Below are 23,541 nucleotides of genomic sequence, written 5' to 3' on the forward strand. Positions count from 1 at the left end.
TATGTCAGATGTGTTTGTCCATGGAAGACCAGATAAAGGGCAGAGGACTGCAGACAGAAAGGAGGGGGGAGATGCACATACAGTATGCTCTTCTGAACTGACAGATGTGATAATGCATTGGGGCATGGGGCACGCATAACACACACAACCACACCCACACACAAACACCCACACACACTCTTGGATACATACGCTCTGAACAATACACACTGAAATATGAAAATTACACTTAATACACATAATAGCTTCAACTTCATTTTACAATTCCCATCTTTCCGTCAAAATAATTTGATTTACATGTTCCAATACTGATCTTTGAACCATCTGACCTCTAAATACTCCTATATCTGTGTTTGTCAGGGACATAGGAGGTGCTATCCGCCATCTTGGCTCAGATTCCTCAGTTTCTCTGGAGCTAAGCTCATCCGTCTGCAGCTGAGTACTCCAGCGCTGGTTCTACTGCTCTCTACTTAATGTTCACATCTCTCGAAGCAAAAAGCTGTCCATGCATAATCTATGACAGCTTCCCAATGACTTTCATCGAATAATGTTACCTCACTCTTTAATTCAGCTCTCCTGCATGTGGTTTCCAACGCCGTCAGTTGCATGCACACAATATGATAGTGTGCGCATCACAGGCTGTGTAACACAGTTTGTATCACATTCTTTATATACAATCATACAACACACCATAGCCTCTTTATCAATGACAGATCCTTGCATGAGCTAACATAGAGAAATCTTAATAATATACTCCTAATGCTATACTGTGGTAAGCGGCTATGCTATGATAAAATATACTGAATCAGTTCACCGACAGTGAATTTCTGGAAAAATAAAATCAATATATCACAACCTTGATCTGAACCTCCCTTCTCTTTCTGATTGGCTCATACTGACATCAGTCAATATCATGAACACGGAAAGTCGCAGTTGTCAAGTCTCTGTCAAGCAGTCAGCGTCGAGCGAGAAAAAGTGGCCGACGTGAGGTTTAATAAGAAGTTCATCAGAGCATCCTTTGCTCCCTGGTAAACTGAGGAGGGAAGCAGGGAGGGAGAGACCTTTCCCCCAGAGAAGAAAGGTCAGTCCATGAAACATTTGGAGGTTAGAGTCTATGATAATGTTTTTCTTTGTCTTCATACAAGAAAAATGGTTGTTAGTTGCAAAAATCAGTCCTATAAAGGTAATGGGCTTGAATGCTGTTCAGTTCCAGTTCTGGCTCCAATCCAAATAGACACAATAAAATCTGGACCAACCCCAACCACCAACACCGGCTCGTGTCCTGCTGTGCTGATTGGTCGGGGGAGCTGTCCGTCAGCGTGCTCAGGGCCCTGGAGAGGTCAGCCTGGCGAACTGGTGATGGTCTTAACTGTGTAATTCTGGAAGAGTGGCTGCATGAACATGCCCAATGTGCCAAACACGCACACAAACACAAAGATCCACAGGAAGAGGCGGTCGATCACCATGGCAACGTACTTCCAGTCCTCGCTTACCTGTGGACGGGGAGGGACAAAGGGAGCAGAAAGATTAAGGTGAGCAGAATCAAACACTCTCTGGTTCTCTCTATCTCTGCCTCTCCCTATGTGCGGGGTTAATAGAGGTGGAGGGTTAATGTGAGCGGAGACTTGTCCGTCGCACAGCTCTGATGAGGTCACACTTGAGTCACAGAGGAGCAGAAGGAAGTGAGGGACGAGCATGAGTGACGGAGGGCCGAGAGACGGAGGATGTGCTGACACTGTAACCCTGGCGTGATAACTTGGGGAGGCAGAGAGGAGGAGGATCTGACGCGCCATGCACTCTGATAGAAGAGGGAGGATTATAAAGCAGTTGTCATGACAACGGGATGGTTACTATGTCTGTGATGGACAGAATTATAGCGGATTGTTAATTCCCGTGTCAGTTTCTTTGAGTCCAGGAGAGAAGGCTGATCCCATAAGATGCCTTGAGGGAAAGTGATAAAAGCTGCCACCCTCACTCTGTCTCAGCGCCACTGTTCCAGTTGTGCTCGTTCTCTATGCTCACGTCATTCGGCTGCTATAATTATATGTCTGCGTTGAATATTCAGAGGACTATGATTGCATCACCAGATCCGTCTCCTTTGCTTATGCTCCGCTGTAGTCCCCCCATGTGTTTGAAACAGCAGATGTAAACTGCTCTGCCGTTAGGCTCGGCCTTCACTTTAACATGATAAGACACTGAGCGGACAGACCCGCGCTGCTCGTGATGCGCTTTATGCCAGGAAACATATGCACACAACATACAATGATTTATATTAAGGTTTTATACACACAGCAATAGGATAATATTTCATTTTGATATGGAGAAAAAAACAAGCCGTACATGAGCATGGGGGTATTACAAGGTGACATCTGTTTATCACAGATGTATTTGTGTTGTTGGCAGGAAATTGCAGACGAGTAATCTGCAGCTGCACAAAGGATTTACCAGCAGCATCACCTGTCTGGGAATGTTACCTTGTCGATCGAGTTTTAAGTACAATAAGGTGAAAACAATATAGAATTAATTTGATGTGTTTTTATTAATAATAACAAAAGTTTTCACATGAAGTGAAAAAAAGGCTTTTGTGTGGATTACAGTTAAGCTGATATGGTTAATGTTCTAGTCAGTTCTTGCCTCTTTACACATCTAGCAGCACAGAACAGTTCAGTTAGTGTCTCTGGCTCCCTGAAAATGTAGATCCAAAATGTTTCAGTGTTTTCCAAAACCAAAAACCAAAACAGAATTCTTTTGTTTGGTGGTGTGCTGTGTTAGGGTTTCGCTATGATTCAGACAAGCTATATTGAAACAAAACATTGAAGTTGCAGCGAATGAGATCAAACCTGTATGCTTCAGCAACAGGGCTAGAGTCAGGGGATGAGGTTGTAATATGCATGGATATTAAAGCTGCATCTATTGTAAAGAACTGCGTCTTCAGTCAAAGATTTTGTAAAATGAAAAATGTGAATCAAATCAAAGGTCCAGCTTATGAATACTCACACTCTGATCATCATCCTCGCCCTTCATGTGGTTTGCGATGAAGCGTACTCCCTCCACAGCCTCCTCAAACCCAGGGCAGGCTTGAGCCAGCAGGGCCTGAGTCAGAGGGGGACCTCCTGTTCCCGGCTTCCCCCGTGACTTGATTCCAGACCCCCCTTCCCGGCCCTCCCTCACTCTGTTCAGCCCATCCAGGGACCCACCTCCTGCTCCTCCAAGATCCCCCCCAAACTTTTTCACTGACGCCCGGTTCACGTAACAGGTGCACGGGTCACTGTCCTCCTTTCCGAACACCCCTGTGGATGCTCCTCCAGCATTCCCGCCTGCACCACCCAGCCCAAGCCCAACCATCAGGGCCCCTGCCTCCCCGCCGCGGCCTCCCTCCTTCTGTTCCTGTGCCCTCCTTCTTTGGCGTAGCCGCTGGCGCTCACAGCTGTTTCTAGGTTGCCGCATGAAGAGCAAAGCGGGAAGCTTGTTGAGGAACACCAGCTTAACCCAGGGGGGCATTGTGTGCGTGGTGGGGGAGCGATGGTGCACGTTAAGCACACACACACTGGTAACAATGGAGAAAGTGACAAGAACCATGGTGAACATCAGGTACTTCCCAACCAGAGGAACGTCCAGTGAAGTGGGAGGGACAATCTTTGAGATCAGCAGCAGGAACACAGTGAGCGCAAGCAGCACGGAGATGCAGAGAGTCATCTTCTCGCCACAGTCGGACGGCAGGTAGAAGACCAGGATTGCCAGTGAGGTGATGAGCACGCACGGGATGATGAGATTGATGGTGTAGAAGAGAGGCTTCCTACGAATGATGAAGTCATACGTGATGTCAACGTAGGCAGGGTCTGCCGGGTTCTCATTTCGTCTGCCTGGCAGGGCGATGATATCCCACTCCCCACTGGGCGTAAAGTCGTCCATGCTGGCCACGTCAGCTCGCAGCACAAGGTCAATCTCGGTGCGGTCGTAGGTCCAGGAGCGGAATCGCAGGGTGCAGTTCTGCTGGTCAAAGGGGAAGTGTTTGACCTCGATCTTACAGGCTGACTTATAGATGGCTGGGGGCAGCCAGAAGATGCTGCCATCATAGGAGACCACGGCGTTTGAGTAGAAAGACACCTCATACACGCCGTCAGCACTGATAAAGAGATAGAGAGAGGAAAAGGATGGGGAGGAAGACAAAAAAAGAGGAAGGGTCAAAAACGGGCATTTGTGTGGAGATTTAATTAAAAATAACAATATTGTAAACAGGAAGTCTAATGAGAGGGTAATTTCCCCCGAGTCTAATGACTAGCGAAACATGACGCATCTTATTATGCAATATGGGTTTGTTACAGAGCTCTATGAAACACACACACACACACACACACACACACACACACACACACACACACATTGAAGTAAAAGTAGAGAGACTTGAGCCTTGAAGTGTCTCAGGGCAGCAGAGTCACTCAAACTTCCTGACACGTAACTAAAACGAACAAGATAAACTCATGTCACACCAGGTCGAGTCAAACAGCTTGAAGTAGACATATTCGGTTTAGAAGTCAGCTGACAACATTAAAGCTGGAGATTGAATTTCCATTTTACTCAAGATCGTGATCTTAATGATGGCTAACACTGTGAGATGTGACTTTGGCAGGCGTATAATTCCTCCATTGTGACTGATTGACCCTGTAAGAAACAGCGACTTTGCTGCTAATCTAGCCTCAAAATCAAACTGAGACTTCTAAATGAGGGATAATCCTCCTGTTAAGGTGCGAGACGAGGGTATGAAGCACTGAAGAACACTTGGAGGGTGTAGCCTGTCGACCTGGGGTTTGTAGGATTAACATGATCATTTTATCCAGAGCTCTGTGGATCAGGGATCTTTGAATCTTTAGTAAAGTAAAGACACAGGCAGGGTAAGAGGAGAAGGCCAGACAGACTGATCACTGCACTCTGATGAGCTGATTTACATACTGTAGGCTGACACTCCAGTTTCCATTACATTGAGATCAGTGGTCTGCAGCATCCTTACCTCAGATAAGCTAATTGTAATTAAATACTAATACATTGAATGTATTTGAATAGTGCTGAGTATAGACTTAAATTACTGTTTAATATTTTATATGGCATGCATTTACCATATGGCTGATTTAACCATATTGATTAGACCTATGCTTATCTCTTGCTGTAAGGCAAAGATGGAAACAAATAAATGATTGTAAATTCTACTGTCTTCATTAGTGTTTCTCTCTGTAACTTTGTGTTTTGGCTGATGGCTGTCTTTGGCCATGTCTCCCTCGGAAAAGAGGTTCTTAATCTCAGTGGGACCAACCTGTCTCAATAAATGACAAATAAAACCAATTGGAAAAAAAGGAAAGAGCACCAGAGTGAGATTAATTTGGATTTTTTTTCTTGTATCCTGCAAAATTAAATAAAAAAATCTCACAAAGATAGGTCCTGCATTTTGAATTTGGACTGGTCTTAGTACCAAAATAGTTTTCAAACTCAATCTTTGTCCATCCTCATTATGCTGTCTTGCTTTATGCTTTTTTTTTTTTTTACAGTCTTGTCTTTCAGGTTTTCAATTTTTTTTGTTCATGTACCTGAAACTACCTGTTTGTTTTAAATTACTGGTTTTCCATCTGCATACTAATGTTAGTTATCCAATGCACATTTGTGTAATTGTCTGCCTTTGGGTCCTCGCGATCTCCCTGCCTGCACTACACATTCTAGCAGTTTGGTTCTGTTTGTACTGGATGGGTAGTTGAAGGTGAGCAAGTACTCACAGTACAAAATAAACAAAGGATGTGAATGGGGATCAATAAGGGCTCCAGAGAAGAATGTTTGTCCCCCTCATGGATTCATCCCCGCCTACACAGAAGGCATGGAGAGCTGCATATTTACCATTTGAGTTATGCTAATTATACAAGATGTCAGTGATACGTTTGCAGAGGTAACATGTTTTCCTTGGTACCAACCTTAAATTCAAATGCAAATATGGTTGTTTATCGAGCATTTTAAACAATCAGAAGGAAAAAAGAGGAGTTGTGTTTCAAGATGTGTATACATGTGCAGTGAGACATCTACTGTACATGTAGTTGTGCTGATCTCTCTGCATGTGATGAGCGCAGATGATTCCATCTTTGAAGTTTCTCATGAGACATGGAGGTACCGTATAGTAACATAGCATGAGTGATTGCAGCAGACATATTCAGCCATGTGTGGCTGCCTGCATGTATAATCTCTGGCCTTTAATTGATGTCCTTATTTGGAGTGACTAACATGGTAGCAGCTGAATCCCCACCTGGGATTGAGCTCTAAAACACTATTTGTTTACTATGAGCATTGCATATGCTTTATTTGTGCATGTTTATGAGCATAGATGCACGCATGTAGGGGCCACTGTATGCCTTCTGAGGTGAGGGCAGGGGGGGTGAGCGAGTGACTCACTTGTTGTAGAGCACCACGTCAGGCAGCCAGATGTGTTTCGAGGGCAGCCTGACCTTCATCATTCCATCAAACTCCTCAGGGACCCAAGTCAGACGGTAGTCCTGCCACTCCTGAGAGCCAATAAAAACAAAACGCTTAGTCACTCATCCACCAATCACATAGCAGCAGGAAGACTTGAGAGGAAGTCTGTCCATCTTTCTCTCTGTCCGTCTATCTGTTGGCCGGTCAGTGGACAATATGACACATCAGGAGCTGTGTAAGCAAAGGGAACAATTTGTGCTGGCTGTCCCTCCAGCACGAGTGAGAGAGAAAGAATAGCAATCATGGACTATACTATGACCCTGGACTATAAAACTAATCATCCAAATTAAAACTGCATCATCGGCAGAGAGGTCGTCCCTGTGTGTGTGTGTGTGTGTGTGTGTGTGTGCGTGCATGATTTTTGTGTTTTGGCAATGTCCTCTGTGTAACCTTTTGTTAAAGACAGCATTATCTTGTTCTCTGTGTAATGGGTCAGTCATTGGCAGCACATCTGTCGGCTTCCTCTAAATTACAGCCATGTTGGAGCTGTACCGCACGTTAGGTAGTCTGCAGTAACTTTGATGTATTGGTCATTACATCGTGTTTCAGCTCAGGACAGCTGTCCTTGGCGTCCCTGCTTACCCATACCTCGTGATCCATAGAGCACTGATGGCCATTCTACGCTCCGTTACATGCCATAAATCCTACCTTGTGGTGTAAGTTCATAGACGTGTTTGTGTGTGTGTGTGTGTGTGTGTGTGTGTGTGTGTGTGAAGGTGGGGCAGGAAAAAAAACAACACTTTAAACATCACATTTTAAATGACGTACTGCTCCTCTTTTTTTCGCAAATATCTGAATATCTCTGAACATATGCCTGTGTCAGTTGTTCTAACACCTGCTCTCAAAAGCAAGCAAATATGTTCACAATGTGTGTGGGTGGATGCATTTGTGCACCTATCATGTGTAAATATGCGCACCTACACGTTCAACCATGTTATAGAGCTCAGCTGTATAAGCCAGCCTTATATAAAGAAGGGTCGCAGTCCAGTCAGAGGTGCATTATTCAGGTTATAAAAGGTCTCACGCAAAATCACAAGCAGCCTGATTCACAAACAGAAAAAAACAGGTGTTCAGCAGATCATCATTTCTCTGTTTCTTTGCTGTAAAAAAAAACGTCAACTTTAAGCTCACACATCTCAACCCACTTGAGAGGAGGCAGGATTAAACTTTCTCCCAGCCACAACGAGTGAAACATATGGAACATAGGGATGCATCTATTCCCCTCTACTAACCACACCACTGTTCATATCCTACAGTATGGTCTGCTGGTTTAGAACACCATAGACCATGATTATGTATTGTAAAACAGACATAGGTCTGATATGATATATGTCACTTCTATCCAAGTTCATCGTGGTGAACATTCACCAAAATTGCAGAAGAGTTGTGAAATTATCAATAATATTATCCAAAAATAAAGAACAAATTGGATTGGTCAATGTTTAAATAATGTTTCTTATTTCCCTTTTTGTCAAATGAGAAAAAGAATCTCACCTGTGTTAGCCAGACGTTGGTCGTCATCACCTGTTCTCTTTCATGCTGAGGAAAAAGTGGACATGTACGCACATGAAAAAAACATATTATCAAAGTGATTCATTAAAGCCCTTACAGTACATCAGGTTGAAGGGTGAGTGTGATATTTTAAAGTGGCATAAAGTTGACACAGCAAAGCTGATATTTGATCATTTTAAAAAACAAAACAGCATCATACACTGTGAAATCTGGGTCTGATGTTGTTTTCCTTTTTGGTAAATGCTCATGTGGTTGTGTGTTTGTTAAAATTAAAATGGAAAAAATAAATCCTAAAGTTTGACTGTTTCTCGGTAAACTGTCAGCCAGGTTACAGATTCAATTTTATTTGACTCAGTGGAAGATTTTTGAAAACCAGGCTGTTAGGTTTAGGATGTTTTCTGCATTGTCGAAGTCTATAATAATTGCAGAGCTGATGCTGATTAAGCTAAACAATATTCTATTGACTTCTCCTTTGTGGAATATAAAGTGTTTCTGTCTGAAGGCTTTGATAACATAGAAGATGATAGATTGGCCTTATCACCAATTTGCATTCTGTGCATGCAAGTGCAGTTCAACTGCGGTATTACTAGATCTGAACATTTACTTCCACTGCTGTATTTTTTGTTTGCCTTGAATAAAGGCATGCTCTGAATATTTTTCCATAAATCTTAAGCAGCTCAGGTCTTATGCCAAGGACCAAATGATGAACACACTAGCAAGAGGTTTCCTGAGATTCACACCACTAGACAACTTCAGTTTTTGCCTTTAACCATGAAGCTTAAAAACAAATCAGATTTGTCCAACAAGAACAGTGACATTAATCATCATTAGTGCAGTCTTAACAGCTTACAAAACTCTTAATTAGTTTTTGTTTTTGAGTAGCTTTTTAAATTAAACCATGGATAGATTATTGGTTATCTGTGTTGTCTAAGAGGCGAATACAGACTACGACACACAGTCCAAGAAGTGATCACACTCACCACGCTGATGAGCTGGGCCAGCGACACCATCAGCTGCACAGTGACCAGCTCAGAGCCATTAGTCGCAGGACGGATCAGTTTGTTGTAATGGGCTGGATTCAGGAGATGCTCCACCAACCGCTCCTCCGTGTCTGCCCCAAGGCCTCCTGTAACAAGAACACATTATCATCATCTGCTTCTGCGGTGAGATAAAAATGTAGCTGTCATTTGTGAATTTAATCGGATATGTCGTGAAAAACACAAGAGCATAAATCTGTATTTGGCTACATCAAGCACTGGTTATCCATAACAACAATAGTAGGAGGGAGAAAAGGATAGCAGGATTTTACAACCCCTTCCTAAACCTCTGCACTGTTGCTCATTTACTGCTCTGTGTGCCTTTGAATTGCCCCCCGGGGACAAATAAAGTTTTTTGAATGTCATATGGTCCCTTCCGAATAAAGTTGAAATTGAAATTGAAAATTGAATTGAATTGATGCAAATATAAATACTGGTAGTACGGAAATGATGAGCCTCCATCCCAACTGATCTCATGATAAAAATATATATGGAAAAAATAACATTAATTTTGAATCTACATGTATTTATATTTAATTATTCCCTCAGGGGAAAATCTGGTTTACACTAAGAGACATTCTATTTAACAAGCATAGCAGACCTGAAATACACACATGCATAAACAGGACCTATGGACATGCATCAATGCAGAGAAATCCCAGAGTAAGGGCACACAAGAGTAGTTTGGGGTTTGGTGTGTTACTCAAGGAGAAGCAGTGCACATGCTTACACGATTGATTATAAACCGTCTATGTGTGACTACATAAACAAACCTACTGGTGAAATATAATTATTAAACAATAAATGAACAATAATTTAATTGTTTATTGACCTTGTTACGTTATTGTCAATGCTAAAAAAATAAATAAAAAAGTGCAAACTTCAGTGTGACAACCTGCTAACTCCAGCACTGAGGATGCTAACGTGGACGAGACATTTTCCAACCTGTGGAAAATATTGAGGATTCTGAGGGGAGGAAAAGGACTTGAGCTGCTACACCTGAGCAGCTTTTATACTTTACAGATAGCATTGTGAACTGGAAAATACTGTTTCCACCGGTGCCATCTGCGGTGTACTTTGAGGTAATGTTTGGTAAAATCTGGGCACAACTAGCAAGCAGATGCTGCTAGCTAGCCGGTGCAGTGCGTTCACAAAAGCATGTTGCTAGCAGATGCAGGCACCTTTTGAACGCATTGGTGACGTCCAATTACGAATGTAAGATTGCTTCAGTTGTACATTTGGCAACATATATATTTTTTATGGATGGAAGAAGATAGTAGATTAAAATGTTGCCCTGGTTAAGTAAAATTACCCTGTGGGAGCTGAACAGTAATCCTTTACTTAGCAGTTCTCGTACTGCACCTGTATGCATTTTGCCTGGATGCACACACTACCCCCTCCCCGCTTTTTTATGGATGACTGAACTTATTTTGTCAGTCTTCAGCGTGCTCAAAATTCAATTTAGGCCCCCATATGAAGTCCCAGACCCGCTATTCCCTGGCACTGCTAATGATCTGTATTGTATTGAGAGTTTAAAGTCTTGGAACCATGGCATTACTCATGACTGCCGACTGGAGCACGTCAACACGGCTCGATACACTCCCCTTACAAGACGTGACGTGATCAGAAGAATGAGTCAACTAGTCTGGATGTCTCTATTGCTATCCTTTCTCTCTCTATCACTCTGTCCGTGCCTCCGTACTGTCTCCCTTTATTCTCCTCTGCTGTGTTTCACTACTCTCAAACTGCCATCCTTATATAGCTTTGGGGTTATTTTCACTCTCCATCTCACCCCGCCTCTTCCTCCCTCCATCTGTAGCAGACTGTAGTTTTATGTGTGAGCGTTCAAGTTAGAGCAGGGCTGTCACAACACGGCACAGAGGAGAAAGGGGGGGAGGGGTTGTACTGAGAGACACGATGTCCTGCACCTCCTTCTCCTCCTCTGCACTCCCTGCCTCTCTGGCATCCTTTTCCCTCTCAGTTTTCCATCACACGTTTCCCCTGAATATCAACACAGGTTACCTTGACTGAATAACTAGAAATATAAATGTAAATGTACTTTATTTATACAGCCCTTTACAACAATCCTTTCGGCGAACCAAAGTGCTTTACAACAAGTCAAATAAAAAAAATACAAAATCCAATAAAAACAAACAACTACAACTTGAACATTGTTATGACAAAATCTACTATTATAGAAGGTATTAAAACGTGAAAAACAGATTGGTAAGAAATGAACTTGTTTTTTTTTTTATATATGCAGGCTGTTACAACATGCTGCCCCTTCCCACATTTTAGAATTATAATTTTACTATATAGTTTTTGGTTTAATCTCATAGTTGGATAGAAAAGTTATACTGAAACATTGCCAAAGACTTATAGTTATGAAAAAAAAATAGTTATGCAAGTTTCATCGGTCAGAGAGTATTAACTCAGTCTGTAGGGACTGATGATTTGGCACAAGGACATGCCAGTTCAGTTCAAGGCCAGCTTGCAAATTGCTGGAGGTACAAATGAACACCCTGTCATGTAGCTCTTGTGTGTGTAAACGTACATCCTGTGTGTAAGTAAAATACAAATATAACAGAATTTTAAAAAAAGATCCCCAAGAGGGGAGCTATTGCCTTTACCTACAAAAATAAATATTAAATGAAAAATATCATTGTACGATGGATCAATAATGTCAATGATAGTAAGTTGCATCCCTATCGATTGCACATGAGCTTCAGAGGAATTATACATAAAGTGATCATGAAGTGCATTTTAAATCTGCAAAAATGTTTAAAGCCCATTCAAAAAGGTGCAAAGAAAATATACTCCAATGATGCACTTTAGTTGTTTTCCTTTTTTTACTGCTTATCTGAATGTGTGCCTCTGAAATGCTCTGTTTTATACCTGCACCTTGATCCCTAACTCCCCCATCTCCCTCTCTCTCTCTAGCTGCTGCGCTCACTGAGCAGGAATGATGACCTCTGTCTCTTGATCAATGAAGACTCTATTCATGCTCTGTAATCTAACACGCAATCCCCCCCTCTTCACCTCCTCTTTAAATCTCCTGCACCCCTTTCTTCAATGTCTTTTTCTTAATTTTTTCTTTTTTACTTCCGTTTAAATCATCCAAGCAGGCACATATATTCCTCTCACTCCCCTGACTGTCTCCATCGCGCTCTCCTTCCTGTTATCTCCATCTCCCCGTCGCTGACAGCCAGTGTCCATTTATTGCCCCTTCCCTCGCTAATCCAGCATCATCAATACGCTTCCTGTCAGCACATGTGTGTAGCACTCTGCTTGTTTATTGAGCACAACCGGCAGTTTGCTGTTTATGTGGATATGTGTGTGTCTTCTTTGTGCTCACATTCATGAGGGAAATAAACATTGCTGTCTGTATCTGAGCCATATGAGTAATGTATATTATTCCCCGAAGCACAAAGCAATAACACTGAGACAGAAAGCTAATATAGCTCACTTAGACATGACGCAGAAAACAGTAGAACCTGTATTTCCACAAACCCTACTTATGTAAATTTATACCCAAAATAACAAGACTGCAAATCTTGAGTTTTTTAAATTACATTTTCTTTAAATATTAAGTCATATTTGTATAGAGCATGTTGAAGTAACTTTGCACTTAAATCCATCAAAAAATAAAGATTTTTGAGCTCAGTCTTTGTTCACAAGCTCACTCAACCTTGCATCAGCCTTGAGCTGATTCATTCACTTTAAATGTTCATATCAACTTAATGTTATTTTGTAAAGAAACGGGAAGCAGTGCAGAAAAGCTTCTCAGTGAACGACTACAGATTTGACTGAGACTCACTTTAAAAGAAGCCAAAGCAAAACTCAAGGCTGAACTGATGCAACACAGCTACAGAGTTTCAACATTTATATTCACACATCATATCCATCAGCGTTAGCTTGTTTCATACTTTGGGATTAAGATATTAAATGAAAAATTTGACAGAGTTTAAAAGGTCGTACTAGTTGTTACGCCCCACCATAAGGCGGACTGATAGGGCTAACAACAACCCACAAATAGACCCACTAAAACACACAATACACCTTACCATAGCCTAAACTAAAGGGTTTATTTTTAACAGACAGAACAGAAAGGATTACAAGATCAACTGAGAAACTACTAGAACAAAACACAACAGACAATCCCCGGCTGAGAGGCACAGCAGTCTCCGCTCCAGCAGCCAGCACTGGGCCTTTAAGCTCTGAGGCCAGGTGCACCTCGTTGTGCAATCAGTAGCGTCACCTGGGCTGGAGACTACAGAAGGGGAGAAGGGACAAACAGCACAAGGGGACATACAGCTGTAACACTAGTGCTACTTTTTTTTTTGTTTTACTACTTCTAGCAAAACATTTTATTAAAGGATCTTTCCATTATGGCATAGACTGTTTTTAAGTTTTTGCATTAACTTCAGAACCTTTGGCACGTGTCCAGCTACATGTAGGTTGTTACAGACCAGAATTGAAATGCAGACTCACACACAAATCATTTTAAAACTAAATCTTTTCGAGGATTGTGTATCTCTTGGGTTTGTGTGCACTCTCTTGATTCTCTGTATTTTTCCTTATTTTAGTTTTCCTAAAATAGTCGCACTTGCTCAGGATGAAAGTCTAGACTAATATTTTATGGGACTGAGACAAATTAAAGACCCAAACAGACTGCCTCAGCCTATTCTGGTTATTATAAACTCAAGACTGCAAAGAATAAAACATGCACACAGTCAGGCCTGATCAGTGCACAAACATGCTGACCCGGTTGCTCATCAGCAGCACTTACTAACACTTCTCAACAAAAACAGATCCCTCTGTTTGGCTGACTCCATATACGACACTCAGTCGTGCCAAAGGCTGAGCTGAGTGGTTGTAATGTTGCTGGTCGCTCGAGTTGTATTCTGGTTGTTTTCCAGTGCAAATATTGAAAACTTAATGTGACACGATGAATATTTCAGCAGGGCTCCCCATTAGACTCCAGAGCGAGGGAAGTTGCGTATACATGCAAACACACTGAGACGTCAGTGACACAGTGAAGGAGCAGATGAGATGGAAGCCATATTCAGTGTGGGCCTGTCTCAACTACATCCATCCTCTCCTTCTGATCATCACCGACAAAAAGGGTGTACGTTTCTAAGAAAAAGAAAACACTTTAAAAGAAACATATTTGATCCATTAAAAGATCCGTTGTTACATTGTACGACATGTGTTGCTTGTAGTTTACAAAGACACTTAAAGGCCGGATTCTGAACACTCTGGAAAAGGAAAATGAGGGCGAGACGAGAGCTAAATTAAATTATCTCACCGAGACGATTACAGTGATGATTTGGATTTATACAGCTCAGTCAGATGAGAAAAGGTTGGAGGGAAAGAAGGGTCACTCACTGTCTTCCTCTCCATACTCAGCCAAAAAGGCTTTTAAGCTGCAGCAACGACCTTTTATGCTGAAATATTCTAAAATCAATAATAGAGGGATCCATTGATCTACTAGCAACACCAGATTGGCTGTGTAGTGGCCATAGAACGAAGGTATTAAAATTGATCCTCCATTCGGCTGCAATATCAAAGCACTTCAAACATAAAGCCATCCCCCTGTGGACTAACTCAAGGGCCGAAGCTTTATGTTTGCCAAATTCAACAAAGTCTATAGTCCAAAAAGAAAAAGGGTTTCATTTTGTGCTCTTTTAATTTCAACCTTTTTTTTTTTTTTTTTAAACGTTAACACTTAACACACAATCCTCACAGGTTTTATGTCTGTCTGTACGGCTTTCTGATTCCAAAATGAGGACGTAAGACCTTACACAGATGCTGATACAAACTTCTAACTTATACATCTGATTTGATGATGTTTTTAGAGAAATTAAATACATACAGCACAAGAAGGAAGAAGTTAAACAGAAATTATGAGGCTATAGACAAACTGGGGGGGGGGACCAAGAGTGGCGTCTCTATGCATCATTTGCAGGTTTTGAAAAATAAAGCCAATGCGGAAGTGCAAAATCCTGTAGTTCCTCGAGAGTCTGCTTCAGGCTGGTTCCAGGTTCAGACAGCAGAAATTAACATGTTTACAGCCATGGTACAAACAACTAATGTGTGATTAGTTGTTGTCATCACTGGCACACACTGTTTTTTAAAAGAGCTTTATTTTGATCTTATGAACGATGCGTGTTATTTACATTCAGATGCATAGCTGATATGATTGACAGACAGGAAGGATGTAACAGTTCGTCAGGGGGCTTAAAACCCGCCTCAGCTCCAGCTCTCAGTCTGTCGTTAGGCTCCGGAGCGCACTGCTATAACAGATGGCTGACGTCCATGAACAGTTACAGTATATTGCTTGAATGTAAGCTGTCCTAATAAGTGAACCATTTTTATCACAACTTTCTTTGTAACTTTATTTTTTACACCTGGAAGAACCTTTTGGGGTTCTCAGGTACTAAAACAGGGATTGTACAATAATACACACACGCTATGAGACCAGAAACCATATGAAGCGGCCGCACAGAGGACACGCATATTCTCCATAAGAGGATTGAGAAAAGCATCAATTAAAGTAATTTATTTGCTCTCTGAGTGACATGTAGAAGTTATTTTGTTGTCCATCACCAGATGATTAATGACATGATCTGCTGTAATGTTTCTCTATTAGCATCATTATGAGGTAAGCCAGCATGTAATCATTACAGACCAGTCGCATCAGCACAGAAGAAAGGAAAAGAAAGTGTGTCCTCAATGGATTTCTGTAGAAACATTTTACTGCGCAACAAGTCTGTGATTATTAACCGTAGCTATGAACTGATTAAGCTAACAGCAAGAATGTTTAATTTCACAATGCATCATTACAAATATGTGTCCTTTAATGTCTCCTTTATGCAGTCAAGCTGTAAACAATGTGTAATGTCTTAAATCTTTTCCTTCTCTTATCTACACACGCATACATGCATGCACACAGCGTCTGGTCCCAGTTCACCTCATTCTATAGATTTGCTTTTGGTAGCTTATTTCTCTTTCTTTTTTCAACAATATTCATAGCAGTACATTAAAGACACTCAAATTAGATTACCTTCGTTTTTTGAAACTGCACTCTGTTATCACACCAGCAGATCTGCGTGTGTGGAGGCGTGTTGGAAATCATGTGTAACACAATAATCATAAACTTCAAGTACAGGACAGCAACAGCCGCAAGACGCTGCAGAACAAGAGACATCAAACCTTAATCAGTGCATTAACAGAAGGGACGTGGCAGCCGATTTCTTTCTCTCTCTCTCTCTCTCTCGCTCTGTCTCTCTCTCTTGCTCGCACGCGATATAAAAATGAGAGAAAAAAGGTAAGCAGTTTTGGGGTACTGTGAATACATAGGCAGACATAGACATCTGTCAGTATTTGCATTTTAAAAATGAATGTATAGAGCTTTTCTCTTTTTTAAGCTTGGTTTGCCCGTGGAGCACTTTTAGGGTCTGATGGGAGTTTTACTGACACTTGAGCATTCAACTGAGCAGTCTGTGGATTACAGCTCAGTCAATAATCACACAGCCGTGAATCCTACGTGCAGAGTGAACGATAGATGACCAGCTCACCAAAGGAATGATGTGAATAAAAGGATCCACAGCAGACGGTCGCTGAAGATCGAGATAAGAAGATAAGACATATTAGGTTTAATCCTTGTTAGATATATCAGCTCTAACCGTTTCCCTCAAATCGTCAAAATCAAGAACCTGTGAGTAAAGAATCAGCAGATGAAGAGTTACACTGCCTAAGGGTACGACTACTCTATTTAAGACATGGAATTAGGGTTTATTTATTCCGTTTTGTGTTGACATTTTAGAGGCTAACGTACTCGTCTGTCTGATGAATGGCAGTCTGGCTTTCTAAAGGTAGTGGTGCATATTTCAGGGAGAGCGATCAAATCCATCATTTGAACTCCCTAACACCCGTCACAACAGCCATTATTTAAGCTATTATTTGGAAAGCCATCAATCTTCGTGTTGTAACCAGGTCGATGCTGCTGTGGCTGCCTGAAAGTAATATGTGCACATGCCGTCTTGACACAAATGCATACATTTGAGGGGAAGCGGTGGCCAAGTGGGTTAGTGAGTGCGCCCCAAGTATACAGAGGCTAAATCATCAACGTGGATGGCTAGAACTCACATCATCAGACCTGTGGCTCCTCCCCGCATGTCATTCCCCCCTTTCACTCTCTGTCCTTGATATCAGACTCTATCACCTGTCCTACCACTAAATAAAACAAAATAAACCTTTTGGGGAAAAAAAAAAAAAAAAAGGGTTCATTGTGGTGGTGTCCTACATTGCAGAGATCCTGATTCAAATAAACATGACAAATGTGTGATCATTCACTCCTTTCTTTCGCCCGTTAAGAATTATGTGTATATATACACATAATAAATATATATATATATATACAGACAAACTTTCCAAACGTCTCTTATCTGCCTCTTCTCCTCTGCATGAGTTCATTCAACCTCTGTGCTCTCCCTCTGCCTTCTCTAATCTCTAGGGCCAGACTCTGTTGCTGTGCACTGCTACTGTTACTGCTGCACACTCACAATCTTGCACAAATCACACATGAGAGCACGCTGTTTAACACATGGAATCACACATGTTCTCACATAAATATGCAAGCTCTCTGCTTTGCGTTTGTAATCACAGATGCAGCCAAATATCAACTGATCTGATCCTGTTGCTGCTGCTGAGTGTTGGGATCCGGTCCAAGGAGATACAGACGGAGTAACTAGGAGAGAGGGAGTGAGAGAGTGACAGAGAGCGATAGAGACAAACGGAGGGCTGCTGTAATGTGCAGGTTGAGATGCTGCAGAGATCAGTGAGCTGGAACTGTGCAGCAGAAAAGTGATGACAGGCTAAACGGACCGAGCAGAACTTTCTAGACTGTGGCACTGCCAAAGAAAATGATACTCCAGGAGTGCAGTGACAAAGAACACCCAAAAACAAATAAAAACAGAAAGACTTGCATCCAGCATGTCGGCTTTGGGATGTAGCTGATAAAAATGTGGCTGTGAAAACTAGTCCCAGAGCACTTTTTACTTCCTAACTTGATGAGACTATTGCGCACTGTGCTCCATATCCAGTAACCCCGGCATCAGGTCAGCGCAGCACCACAGACCTGTTTATTATGCATGGCCTGCAGGAGAAATGACAAGAGGCATCCTCGTCACACAGTAGGAGGGCTGCGGCCTCACGGCAGAGTCTGGGACAGGTGGTGAAACGTCCTTTAGTGTCCTTGCACGACCACTGTTCTCCTTTTGTTCATGTTTGTGTCTTTCTTTAAAGTCTCGTACAAAAAAAAAGCGTAGTCGTCGTGACTTTCCTCCCCTAACATTCTGCCGTGGGTTTGTACGCCAAAGACATGCTTGATAAATGTCTGTTCCGTTTGCTCTTTTTGCATGAGAATGTGGTATGGAAACGTGCCAGCGTGAGCTAATGTGGACAAGTGTGAACGCCTAACAACTTAATTTACTCTAATGTTGTCTCTTCGAAGTGTGTTGTGCATTCATGTGTTTCATTGCGACTCAGAGGGGTGTCCTTTAAAGGTGTTATCACAAGGTGATGCTCCAGCTGTGTGCAGGGCCACGTTCGCGTGTCTACCAACCTCTGTGTGTGTGTATGTGTGTGTGTGTGTTGAGTTTATCGTCTCCGAGGATGATGCTAATCAGATTTTCTCCCTGAAGGGGAGATGACTCATTAGTACTCCACCGCTCGTGAATCTCCTTAAAGTGATATTTCATCTTGGCATCATTTTCCCGTTTAGTGATCGTACCCCTGTTTGAACTCAGGGATGATCAACAGACAAATCCAAACACATTTGTGGGAAGGCAAATATTGTGCAGCAAATTTTGAGCCGCGTCATAAACAAGACACATTTCTGTCACATGTGGTATTCTCCAAATATCAGAGTCAGAGCTATAGCCAAGTCGGTTTGAACCAGTTATGACATTGACCTCAATTATAATTGCTTACATGCTTCACCCTCTTTAATGGATACAAAGAGAAACTTTATAAACTTATAATCTTACTGCTGTACACCTTACACATTTGTCGTACATAACACCCTCCTGTGAGCATTGAGGTTGTTATTAAAATGGTTCTTTAACCTGTGAATGCACTAAATATATTTGAAGTGCAATGTGATTCAAATCATTTTTACAACACATGTACAATACAAACAGTCTTCTATTGAAGTCTTACAAGTGTCTCCCTCGTTGTGTTCGTTCGTGTGTGCGTGCTGCTGTGTCTGCAAGCTGATGCTAACATATAGATGGCAGGTTTGTGGAGGTCAAAGCATTTGATCCTTCACTGTGTGTCTTTGCGAGGCTGCTAGATGTATTGTAATGTGTGTGTGTGTGTGTGTGTGTGTGTGTGTGTGTGTGTGTGTGTGTGAAAGACAGACTGCAGGAGCATGTTGTCCCCATGGGTGATGATGAACAGTTAGGCAAAGCAAGACAGATGGCCATCTTTCGTTTGTGTGTATGGATGGAGGTGTGTTGGGATATGGGTGCTGCTACCCAGGCCGTGACAGTCTTTTTGCTTGAAGGCAGTGAGCTGGTCTCTGCTCCATCACTACCATGGCTTGGCTGAAAAATATTAAAGGCAGCCTTGATTCAGCCAATCAGCTAATGGGCTTCTTCCTCTCTGCTTGGGGCAAACTCTCACTGAACAGAAATTAACACTGCATTAGAGCCAACTTAGGGAGGTAAAATATCCCTCAACACCCTAATGGCTTCACACTTGACAGATACCTCATTCGAGTTGGATAAAAAACACACACGGTCGTAAAAACAGCCTCACTACCCGAAGCCTGTCCTTTAAGGAGACAAAGAGACTGTTTATCAGTTTAAGATGTTAAACAGAAGCACAAGGTTTCTCCAGATCTGCTGCATCACACATCATTTGTCCTTTGATGACAGAATGTAGAAGTTGTTTTAGCTCAACGTGTCTCTCATTAACCTGCCCACTCAATGCAGGACCTCAGTGTTAATGAGAGAGAGAGGGAGAGAGAGAGAGAGAGAGAGAGAGAGCGAGAGAAGGGGTTGGGTGACAAATTACTCCATCCCTTCTTTCTCTAGCCCTCTTTATCTCTAATGTATATGCAGAGAGAAACGGTTTGGGTAGTGCTCTTTTAGTAGCAGGTTAATGTAACTTCAATTGCATGCTGTGACAAGGGCTCAATACCTCTGTGTGTTTCACTTGAGAGAAGAAGCTAATTAATGTGGAGCCAATTAGCAACAACGTGCAGCATTATTTAAGATGTTTTAAAATGTGTCATATTCGATTGAATCTGCTGCCGAACTGTGTTTTTATCCCAATAAAAACAAACAATGAATTAAAATGTAGTCATAAGTTAATTCTATGACAATTGTAGTGGTACAACGACATACTGTGTTACCTTTTAAAGTAAGGGTTCTAAACGCACAACAGCACCTATCCATAATTAAAGCATTCCTGTTACATTACACGCTTATCTTGGTAGCTCGTGCATTTGTATTACGCACATGTAATTTAGAGTGGGTAACGTTTCTCCAATATATTGTTCCGTCACGCTCGCTGCTCTTATGAGGAAAAATGGTGACACAGCATCGAAAGAGTCGTTTTTCTCAACATCTGCTTCTCCTCTGCCACTCCTTCTTGTTATATTATTTTTTGAAGCGACTCGAATATCCCTGGACTGCACGAGCGCTCGATGAGCTATGTTTTATTTTTGGCCCTTTAAAGGTGAAGACACGCGCACGCACAGCACAGCAGCAGCAGCAGCACGTCGATGGAGACATTACACGGATAAGTTACTCACCTCCCGCAATGGCGAGGACGGTCAGCAACAGCAGCAGCGGCGGCGGCGGCCAGCCGTCCATCATCTTACGTGCGTCCTAACCCGAAAGGTGTTCACCGCGATGGAGAGGCTACCCCAAGCACACCCGCAGTGTTCCACCTCTTTCTCCTCCACCTCCTCCTCCTCACGACCCAAACACTCCCTTCAGACTCTACCTGGCATGGTGACGTCAGGGCTCTCCGTTCAGGTCCACACGTCTTCTTCGCCCACTAAAAAAAAAATGCGAATACTAATATTTCTGCAGAGGGGGACAGTTGAGCTGAGCGTTGGGTCGTGCTGTGCTGTGCTGTGCGGTTCTGGCTGTCCGTGTGAAACACCGCTCAGCGATGCGACGCGCAGGAGAGGCGGGGGGAGCGAAGAGGGAGGAGGCGGGGAGGAGAGCGGAGGATGTGGCATACCTCAGAGGCTCCACCATCCGACTTCCACGATGCCCGTGTGTTCCCCGCACGAAATCGCACGTCACAAATTCAGCTCACCTGGGCCCGTTATCAGTGTTTGCAGTTCTCAACAGAAACCTAAAGTGCCTTTGTGAAACTTGATGGCACATCTGATTTTGTCTATACCTTTACAATCAAAGCCTTTTTTCTCGTTAATGTGTTTTTTTTTGTTATCATGCAGCCAAAGAAAACACAAGAAGTAAGAGCCAAGGACCCTTTTAATGCAATAAACATGTTGTAGTGAGTAAGAACCAGGCAACGATACAACAACTTACATTTTCCTATTCCAACACAACCTAGTGCATTTAATATGCTTTTTAAAAACTTCTTAACCCTGAGCCTGCCTCTCCAAGTTGAAGAACTCATATCACCTTGGGATTTTTTATCACTTGTTCTCTAGTTGTTCTTCTGTGACACATTCATCTTATGTCCATTTTCGTTACTTCCCCTCTAGGCAACTGAAATAACCTCCAATAACCTTTCACAAAGTCAAACAAGCAGGAGCCAGATAGGAAGCCCAGGAGGGAAAAGCACAGGTAGAGGTTGGGAGGGATTTCATGAGGACGTTGATAAGTTGGGATAAACTAATAGAAACACATTGCTTATTTTGTACAGACTTGCTTACTGATGCCAATGCAGAGATATATAAAAGATTATTCTCAAGGTGAGGGGTACAGGAAGGAGGGAGAGGAGGGGAGTCAAAACAGTGTGGGAGGCATGAGGAGGGACTGTTGGGGGAAGAGTAAACTCCTGTAAGTAAACAGGAATGCGAGATGAAGGGAGGAGGCGGTTGCCGTGGTGACTCAGAGAAACCAAAAAGCTCCAGGAGGAAACCTGTTTCTCTTTCATTTTGTCTATTTTTGTCACACACACACACACACACACACACACATCGACATCTGCATGTATGCACACATGGCATCCACACTTCAGCATGCGCATGCACACCCAGGCAAACTCTTGCTCTGTAATGTCTTCCCTCTCATGCTATCTTTATCCACTCTTCCTTTCTCCCTCTCTCGCTCTCCTCTGCAGTAAATGAGCTGACCTGACAGTGCTCCTCCTCTGCACTGAGTGCTGTGAGTCCTGCCTGAATTATTTAAAAGCTGGGACCCCCACAAGTGCTTGTCTTCCCTTAACTCCCCCTCCTGCCCCCCCCCCCCCCCCCCTCTCTCTCTCTCTCTCCCTCTGTCCCTTCCTCTTTTGATGTCTTTCTGTCTTCAGGTGGCAGCAATTGCTTCCTGTGGTTTCTTGATATCTGGGCAACACTGAGGTGACAAAGGAACATAAATAAACATATCTGAGGTACGAGTTAGAGATTGATTAAACAAACTTTTAAAGTTTATCAAGGTGACAGGTTTTTATCAAGTTTTAGGTCACCCGTTTTCTTTCCATGCCACATGCTTGTGGGCATACATTCACCTTTTTTTCAAAGCTGTATATTCAGATTTATACACAAAGTGTACAATAATCATATATCATAGGATTTATTTTTGAAATAAAAGGCTATGAGAGGTGGTTTAGATCTCCATGTAATACAAATACATAATATGAATATTTCCTTCACTGATACATTTCTAGAGTGTAGAGGACAGAAATTATGCATTACATCACTGCCTTGTGAAATCCATGTATCTCCAAAATGTGTTTGACTATGAAAACAAACTCAGCCCTGTTCTGTTCTGTTTGACAATGCAGATTTCAGATAGGCTACTCCTGTGGTTTATTTCTCTTCAACCCTTCATAACTTTGCACACAAGAAAGAGATACACAGTGTTACTGTATAGCGATTACATCCAAGAAAACTAAAACAAAGCAATTAAGATTATACTCTAGATGGTTACCAAATGCATCATCGCCCCCTTCCCAAAAAAGACAGGCTGACACAACAAGAATCATGTGTCCAGCACCGTGAGCATCTTGTTTGTTTTGACCTACTTTGTGATTTAATTAAGAGAACATAGAGGATCTCACCCCAACGCATCACACGGATGGAAGAAGGGGTGATACTAAATGGTGTCCGTAGTTGTGTAACATTGCCATTTATGGCACGCTGGGTGGCAGAAAGGCAGCGATTAGACACAGCTCCCGAACCATGAAAAACCTTGTGTCTAGGGCCTTGAAAAAGTAAGCATCTGCCTCGCTGAAGTATCTTCAAGCAAGAGTCAAATTGTTTCTGGGATCA

General features: G+C 42.4%; 2 protein-coding genes across 2 annotated transcripts in view; both read right to left on the reverse strand.

Annotated features, from left to right (window-relative positions):
- pip5k1ab (phosphatidylinositol-4-phosphate 5-kinase, type I, alpha, b) overlaps positions 1–23,541 on the reverse strand; it is a 182,460-nt gene that overhangs the window by 15,608 nt on the left and 143,311 nt on the right. The window lies entirely within an intron of this gene.
- Positions 1,341–21,272, reverse strand: chrnb2 (cholinergic receptor, nicotinic, beta 2; the record flags this gene model as incomplete). The annotated part of the gene is made up of 6 exons (XM_079344321.1): positions 20,881–21,272; positions 9,000–9,145; positions 8,002–8,046; positions 6,427–6,536; positions 2,998–4,126; positions 1,341–1,493 (listed from the first exon to the last, which is right to left on the reverse strand). The coding sequence occupies exons 1-6, from the start codon at positions 20,942–20,944 to the stop codon at positions 1,341–1,343; spliced, it is 1,647 nt and encodes a 548-aa protein (XP_079200447.1). The 5' UTR covers positions 20,945–21,272.

Source organism: Symphodus melops (genome assembly GCF_947650265.1).
Source record: "Symphodus melops genome assembly, chromosome: 5".
NCBI lineage: Eukaryota > Metazoa > Chordata > Actinopteri > Labriformes > Labridae > Symphodus > Symphodus melops.